Genomic DNA, 8925 nt, shown 5'->3' on the forward strand with positions numbered 1-8925 from the left:
TGAAAAACAGTATAATATGGGACCTTTAAGCATTTAGCTAATTGTTACATGAGGATTTATTGTGTCCACATGTGCCCCCTGCAGGCGGAGAAGATGCGCGCTCAGCTGGCCTCTCTGCCCCCCCTCCACGTCACCAAACTCCCCTCTGGAGAGGGAGGTCGCCCTGAGGTTCTCTCCAGCGCGCTGTACCGCAAAACAGACCAGCTGCTGGGGACTCTGCTGCAGATGAGCGCCAACGTGAAGGTGGTGGACATCACCGGGAAGTCTCCAGGTACAGAATGAACAGAATTGAAAACATTGTTCCTGTCCACAACAGTTTTACAATTAAAGTTAGATTTACCCTTAAGAAATCCAGATGAGAGAAATTAAATAGCAGAGTTAAATGTTGATATTCACGTAGGTTGACAGACAGAGATAGACAGACTAGGAGTGCTTCCATCCACCTGTTCCTTTTTTTTATTTTGTGCATTAAAAACATGAGGAGAAACAGCAGTAGTTTGGGAAAGCTTTTTTTTCTTGGTTGAGGTGGAAGGAAAATAAATGTGATGAAGTAACATTTATACAGATTTAGGGAATAAACGCTAGTTCAAAAGAAATACATTTTTGTAGGTTAAATAATGTATATCTTGAACAACATATGAATAAACAGTGATATCTAATTATAGGTTCAGATATCCAGCAGCAGTATATCAAGTGAAAGTTGCTCCACTTTTAACAGCTGTGATGAACACATTAACGTAAACAAAATGAAAGAATCCAGTCATTCAATATATAAGATTCTAAAATGGGACATTGGGCAAAGTCAGTACTTTTACTTTTGGTACTTTAACTATGTTCTTATGCCAATACGTCTCAGTTTATGTTGCTTTGTACTTCGACTGCACTATATTTTAGAAGAAAGTATTGTACTTTTTAATCCACTGCATTTATTTGACAGCTGTTAGTTACTAGTTAGATAATAGATTATTAGATCATTCAAAACATAAATCAATTATTAATTACACTTTGACAGGTATGTTTAGGTTAAGATAGCCAGCAGTAAGACATCAAGTTATTACAATGAGCTCTACATTTGATTATCTGATGAGGTCAAAATCAAGACCCCAACCCATATTTAATATTTCATTTGAGTTTTATAAATCTTCCACTGGTGCCAGTTCATTACGACACCTTGTTTGACCCTTTTCTTCTGTAATGCTATATTGGGTTTATATTGTATGGATGTAGTAACTCCTTATAATTATAGTAGTGGATAGAAACAGAAACATTTACAATTCGTAAAGATGGAAACCTGGCTACAGACAGCCCTGAGTGCAGTGGTACTTGTGTGAGATTGTTAGTCGCTTCTTTATAAAAAAGAAAAAAGTATAATCACGGTTTGAAAGCAGTTGCACACCGTGTATGAATAACACATCTTTTTGTATTTGTCCTGCAGTGACACCTGGTGCTCAGCTGCTGGAACAAACGGCTAGATTACAATCACTGAGCGACACTCTGGGCAGACTGAAGGTAAACACACTGATAGAAAAAACGAAAGTCCACAGACATGATATTAAAGTTTCATTCAAACAGGAGAATATATTACTGTAAATATGAGTACATGCCTCCTCCCTTCATCGACTCACCCTACAGGCTGGTTAAGTTGAATCTTCCTCTCTTTTCTCTCAGGATGAAGTAGCAGAGCACGTCGTCCACCAGCAGCCTGGAGCTCGGGTCTCGTCTGATTTCGCGACGTTCCCCTCAACTTTGTTTGTTAAAGTAAGAGCTGCAGACGCATCGCAACACTTGTTGTTATTTAGCATTTGGTCTGGCGTTGGGATTCATAAAGGAGGGTTAACCAAAGCCTTAAGTTGTCACAGTGACTATTTTAAAGCTGTATCATCAATACCCAGTGTTTTTGACAACAATATCAAATATAGAAAATATACAACGCTTCTCCACCTGGTATTTCTTTATTAATAGAGGTCTTAAAGGTCACCTATTCTGCAAAATCCACTTTTTCATGTCTCTTCTACATCAACATGTGTCCCCTCTTCTTCATGTCTCTTCTACATCAACATGTGTCCCCTCTTCTTCATGTCTCTTCTACATCAACATGTGTCCCCTCTTCTTCATGTCTCTTCTACATCAACATGTGTCCCCTCTGTGTAAAGAGACTCTGAAAGTTTCAGGAACAAAGACCCCCTCTCTTTTTGTCCTGATGCATTTATGTAAAAACCTGTCTGAAAATGAGCTGATCAGATTTTGGCCACTTTATGATGTCATCACCATTTTTTGTCTTGTGTAACCATTAGCCAATCAGCAACCAAGGTAACCCCCCCCCCTTATCACCTGAATCTCCTCCTAGAGCNTGGCTTCAAACGCCATGTTATCTCCATTCACACCAAGGACTACCCACACCGCTGTGACTACTGCACCAAGGGCTTTAGGAGGCCTTCGGAGAAGAGCCAGCACATAGCCAGGCACCACAAAGACATGTTGATGTAATGTCATCACACACACACACACACACACACACACACACACACACACACACACACACACACACACACACACTCCTCCTTCCCCAGTAAATCTGTGTCATACACCCAGAGGTAATTTTAGTGTATTAACAAATAAATGACAGATGTATGCTGTTGATAAAGACGACAACATCATAATTGCCGTTTTGTGTTCTGTGTTGTAATGGGTGTAACCCTCCTCCCCCAGGGGTAATGCAAGAACACATTTTAGATGGGGTGAAGTGTAAAAAAAAAAAAGACAATGTGTACACTGAGTGGGACAGCTGTAAATTGTGTTTCGTTTCGTTGCAGAAAATCACATATGAACTTATATTCAGGGTCTCAAATGTCTATATTTTTATACCCCACTCAGCGGAAGTGCTGCAAGATGATGACTGTGTCCTGTAAATCAGAAAGTGGTGCTTAGTGAACGTCATGCCAGTTCTTCAGATGATGTGGAATGTGCACCGGAGAAGTTTACCTCCATAGTACACACTAGCATCTCTGTTCCCTATTAACCAGCTTTTACCGTGACATTTGTGTTCAATGCCATCATGTCTTTTAGAGGCAGGGCCATTCATGACTTCATAGATGGTTCTGAGTGATGTTGACACACATTACGCACCTTGAGAAGATAGTTCATCAAATCTAACATTTGAACTTTCATCATTTTGGATTTTCCTCCCAAGCTTGAACACTTGGAGTTCCACTAAATTAATCATGTATGATATAGGCTGTATTCTATTAAATATGTCTTAAAGTTGAATCAGAGATGTTCTGATCTGATCAGCTGTGTCTAACAAGGAGGAGAAATGGTGTCGCTGGTATATTAGTAGAATATCCCTTTAGTGTACACAACACATTTCCCATAGTTCACAGGTGTATTTATATGAACTTGGCAGATGGTTGGCTTCATGTTCGGTAACCTTTGACCTGATTACATCTGGCGGCCGTAGTAAGCTGCATAGTGCGATGCTACCTAAAGCTAAATGTGCTCTCGGCTAACATCGACTGCAATCATGCCTTACATCTGTCGCTCTCTATCCCTTAAGCACTGAGGAACACAGCTAATCAGAAAGGAAGTGATTTTTAACTCTCAAACATACTGCATCAAAACCATTCTCTCAGAGATTGTGTGTTTGAGTCAGTAGAAAGCACTTTAATAACTTTTTTATTTTATTTTTTTTTAATTACGTGTGTGTACATATATAGATATTTAAATATATCTATATATAAAACCTAGATAATAAACAATTACAGAGCTTTGTGAGTTGGTAAAAGAAAAGTTTGTTTTGAGTGTTATCCCTAGCAAGTGGGCACGATCCATTACTGTATCCAGACGGAATTTTATTGAAAGTGGTGGGTTTACCATTTATTGTTTTGTTCTATGGATAAGTGATCTGGTTTTGTGTTTTGTTTGTGCTCACTAACAATTTTCCCCGACCCTCGTTATTATACAACCCAAATCCCAACCATGGGAGTATTCCCTTCAGTCAGTGCTCATATTGGCATTAGTCTTTAAAGTATGCACACATGCTGTCTCCATGAAATTAAATGTGGTATATATTAAAGATCCCCACATTTCGTGTACCTTAGTCTATATTTTCTTTCAGTCTGATTGTGGATAAACTACTGGTGGGGAAGAACCAAAATAAACAATTATCTTTTTTACGCTCTTTGTGCTTTCTGTCCTGCAAACAGAAAAGATCTTTACATGACATCTTAGAAGAATTATTGACCAAAAAAACGAACCATTTGTATATCAGGTACCCTACCTGTATTCTATTGAAGAAGGTTTTCCTGTATCGCTCCACAAAGAATCAGAAAACAAATAAGGTTTTAATTAAATTCAACGGACAAGCACTTCTAACTGTCACAACAAGTGTGTTTAACAAGCAAGTGACTAACAATCAGGAAGTGTGAAGGTAAGGTTTTAGTGGTTGGGAAGTAGCATGCGTTGGATAATAATTCACAAAGTAACAAATATTTAATCAAAGATATTCATCACTTTGGATTCTACGTTTACCATGGAGGCATTCTAGGAAAACAGAAATTCAAGCTAACACTGGATTTGTTTTCGGGCAAAGAATAACATTTAACACCCTGTCAGCAGATATTCACTGTCAACACAGGTTATATGCTCCATACATGATACATGAGACATTAAGGTAAAAAAAAATATTCATTTAGATTAAACACAGTCAACTGTTTGAAAGGATCACTTCTTTAATTAACACGAGAGACTAACATAAAACAGATTCAATTGTTCCATGCATCCTTTTTTCATCCCCTGATTTACAGGTCTTATTCAACGAGGACAGAACGCAGGATTTTCGTTTTGACATATTTCTACCTTGACTCACAATAATGTTTGGGAGCAGATGAAAGCCAGGCAACCATCACTCTATCATCCTGTTTTGGAACTTGAAACCTGCTTTAATCCAAACTCTTTCTGTTTATATTTTTAAAACCTCTAATGAGTGTCTGTGGTTTCAGTTGCAGCTCTCAGTTCAACAGCTTTGTTTTTTGAAAGCTAAAAATAAAATTAGGTTTCTTTTAGGAAACATTTGATATCAGCAACGTTTTTACCTGTATTAGATTATGGTGATCTGCTATACATGAATGCCTCTGACCAGTGCCTAAAGAGCTTGGATACTGTGTACCATTGTGCCTTACGATGTATTACTGGATGTGGATATCGAGTACACTATTGCACTTTATATGCTGCTGCTAATTGGCCATCTTTGTCTGCTCGCAGACTTTCCCATTGGTTGGGTTTTATTTATAAATCTCTTCTTGGGTTGGTTCCCTCCTACATTTGCACATATATCTGTCAAAGAGAAAGTCTATATGGCCTGCGCTCCCAAGATTTGATTCAGATGCTGGTTCCTACAATGAGAACAAAACTGGGTAAAACAGCTTTTAAATTATGCTTCCCCCACAGCTTGGAATAATGTACAGAAGGAGCTGAAACTCTAGGGGAATTCAGGTCCATCCTAAAGGACAGAGAACACGACACCATTGGTAGATGTGAGTGTTCGTATATCCAAAAATCGTTTTAAGTGTTGCCAGTTTTTAATAGTTTGTTTTATTTCGCATATTGACTGGCTAATGTGCCATTTTATGTGTGTATTACAGCTGTATTTGTCTGCCTGTCTTGTCTTTGTTTATCTGTTGTAACTTTGTTCATGCTGCCCTTCTTGGCCAGGTCACTCTTGGAAAAGAGATTGTAATCTCATTGAGTCTTTTACCTGGTTAAATAAAGGATATATATACAGCACCACACATTTATTTGATTTAAAAAATGTAGTGAACTATTGAGAAGTGATGACATAAGCCAGTAAGCCTCAGTAACTGCGGTGCCAGAGGCCAACAAGCAATTTACTGGTTAGTAAAAAGGGAATTTGAAATTTCACTGGATCACCAGCTCATCCTCTGACACATCTGTGCATATATATGATATATGTGTGAGCTGCACTGCAAAATCACTATCGCGGCACACCGTAGTCTTCAAATTCAGCTGACGAAATCAAGTTGATACAAAATGTGAGAGCTGCCGACCTGAAGTTTTACCTTTTGATTTCAACTATTTTCCCGAATTGTAGTGATGCTATTCTACAGTGTTAAGAGGATCTCCAAGCTCAATAAGTAGATAGAAAACATACAGTTCAAGTTGAAAGCATTCAGCAGGTGTGTTGAAGAGTAAACAGATCTTTGCTAATAGCTAAAACAGCAGTCAAAAACGTCTGATAACCAGATGAAAATGTGTACCATTATCAAGGCTGCATCATAAGTCAATCCCAGCCTGTTGTCGGACTAGTTCTGTTATCCACTTATGAATCATTGTGTTGATGTCATGTGTGTGTAAGAAAAGCCCAGTTGTTACTAACAAATCGGAAAAACAATAACAGCACGCAGAAACTTCAGCAGGTAAATGTAATTCAGTTTACCTTAATTGTGTCATTTACACCTGAGCTTTTTTAGTGTCAAATGTTATAATGTCTTCCGTGAAAAAAAGATAATGTTGTCTTCAAATTAATGTGTGGTCTGTGATCAGATCACTTCTGATTAGAACTAACTTCAGAAATGGTAGTAGCAAAGAAGGTAAGTAAGTGGGATGTTGATGAATGTCGAACGATAGTTGTGAAAGTTGTACAGATTTTATAATGCAGAGGGATAACATGATGAGTTTGCGAGTGGCCTTGGCGAAGGAGGAAACAGACAGATTGATGAAATGATGTGGGATTGGAGTGACCATGAGAGAGAGGAAGAGCAGTGACTGAATCAGGAAGAAAGTGCAGTAAAGTGATTTAAAAAGTTTGTGCAGGTGTCTCCATTTCATCTTTCTACCAACTGTGAGTCATTATAATATAAACAACTTCCTCTCTTCCCTCCACACAGAGACTCCCAGGAGATGTGACTCTTTCTATGCACCAAGACGTGTGTTGCAGTCGTGTTTCGCTCCCATGTCACCCGTCTTGAAAGATGTACGATGCTTCATGCTGTGGGAAATGAGGCTGTGCAGATGGGTTCACATACACCTGAAAGATGCACCAGCCGGTTCATTTTCTGTTGATCTCACAAAAACATCCCATAAATCACTTAATGGTGCAGCTGTCAACAGAAACCGCTGAGAACGCAAAGATCAGTATGCAGACAAATCCATAAAATGGTCCCTAAGTAACCGTTTCTTTCTCACTGCATCATCTAGGAGTTTAGCGTTAGTCTGTGTTGGGGGTGTTTTGCTCTGAACACACACACATAATTAAGCAACGGCAGTAAGTACATTTGCCCATTTCCCATTTGACCGTGCTGAACTCTCTCTCCCAAGCCTCTACTTTGCCTTTTTGAATCAGAAGAGCACACACACACACACACACACACACACACACACACACACACACACACACACACACACACACACACACACACACACACACACACACACACACACACACACCTATCTGCTTCCGAAGACCATGACAGTGATTAGAATTGACAGGCGTACACAGATAATCTAGCCGTTACAGAAGGTCAAACTAATTCATTTGATGTAGTCATTTTGACAATTTTTCTGAGGAGCAATGGGCTATTGTGAGGATGTGATTAGAATGAAACAGCAAGTAAACACCCAGGGTTATTGCTGATGTGCATGGATTTTAGATTCAAGGTGTGAAAACGTGATAATTCATTCACAAATAGTCCAGTCACTTAATTTTTCAATCACTGGCATTAGTAAATAGTCGGCAATAATAAAAAAAAATGTAGTAACAGTTTTGCCTCAGATCATATTTTGGGTATTTTTGTTTTGGACTTTGGTGTTAAACAGCATATTGCTCTGCATATTTTAGCAGAGGGAGCAGCAAATGGAGCTGGAGACTGTATTGAACTCATCCCATTGGCAGACAGCACTGCCATAATTTACCTCCAGATCCTGCGGTGGCCCACATAACCAGAGTGGACCGAGCCAGATTGTCGCAGACAAGGCTGTAAGTGCTGCAAGCCAGCTGGAGACTGCGAGGCCTTCAGGGAAATCAGTGCCAGAGTGCTCGGAGATGGGTAGAAATTGGCCTGCTGATTAGTCGCAGAAAGGACTGAATGGTGGACTTACAAGAGAAAGAAAAAAAGGAGAGACATAGAGTAGAGATGGTAGGCAGCCTGTTGAGTATGCAGGTCTCTCTGACTAAGTAATGCTCTCTATTGGTGTGTCATCTGATGTGCCTCTATCTGAAAAACATAATAATAAAAGACAGTTAGTGGACCTTGGGTTTGAATTATTTTTTTCAAACTGCTTTTTCAAAGGTGAAGCATTAACTTTCTCATGTTTAAATCAGATTTTTTTTCTCTCTCCAGGAATCATAACAACTACTGACGTCAACAGGACCATCTCCTTGACAACAGGGCCAACATATCATCCACTCATGTAGGATGTGTGGTATATAAGTGGACCTGCGTTGGGATTGTTTTGTCTAGTAACTTCTTCAGTTTGACCACAGGTAAATTAAAGGTAAATTCTTTAAACTCTTTACCTTTTGAAAAATAAATTGTTAAAAGCAAGATGAAAATATATTATGGTAACAATTTTTACTTCTTTGCCATAAAAACATTCTGAATAATATGTACATTTTACAACTGATGAACACACAATATCTTCAATTTACTGAAGGTCCATTCTTAGGTTTCATTTCTGGAACCCAGTTGTGATGCCATAAGAAATGCTCTATATACATTTAATACTGATTTAAAGGTCAGCCAAGAGAAATGTTTCCCCTTCACTGATAGGCCCACAACACCTCCAGATGCTCAGCAGTGAATCATATCTCAATAGTTATCCATGTTCTGAAAGGGGAAACATTTCCTCCTGAGTATTCACTAGATGTCACTGTTATCCCATCCTTCCTTAGTGGCACTGGCTTCCCTGATA

General features: G+C 39.0%; 1 protein-coding gene across 1 annotated transcript in view; it reads left to right on the forward strand.

Moving 5' to 3' along the window:
* dctn1b (dynactin 1b) overlaps window positions 1-2487 on the forward strand; it is a 17560-nt gene extending 15073 nt beyond the window's left edge. The window contains exons 23-26 of the mRNA XM_010778978.1: window positions 85-271; window positions 1436-1509; window positions 1669-1944; window positions 2389-2487. Of these exons, the coding sequence (XP_010777280.1) occupies window positions 85-271; window positions 1436-1509; window positions 1669-1944; window positions 2389-2487 (636 nt within the window). The remainder of the gene's footprint in view (window positions 1-84; window positions 272-1435; window positions 1510-1668; window positions 1945-2388) is intronic.
* Window positions 2488-8925: the final 6438 nt, after the last annotated feature.

The sequence above is a fragment of the Notothenia coriiceps genome, unplaced genomic scaffold, assembly GCF_000735185.1.
Source record: "Notothenia coriiceps isolate Sejong01 unplaced genomic scaffold, NC01 NC01_scaffold00000339, whole genome shotgun sequence".
In the NCBI taxonomy this organism is placed as follows: domain Eukaryota; kingdom Metazoa; phylum Chordata; class Actinopteri; order Perciformes; family Nototheniidae; genus Notothenia; species Notothenia coriiceps.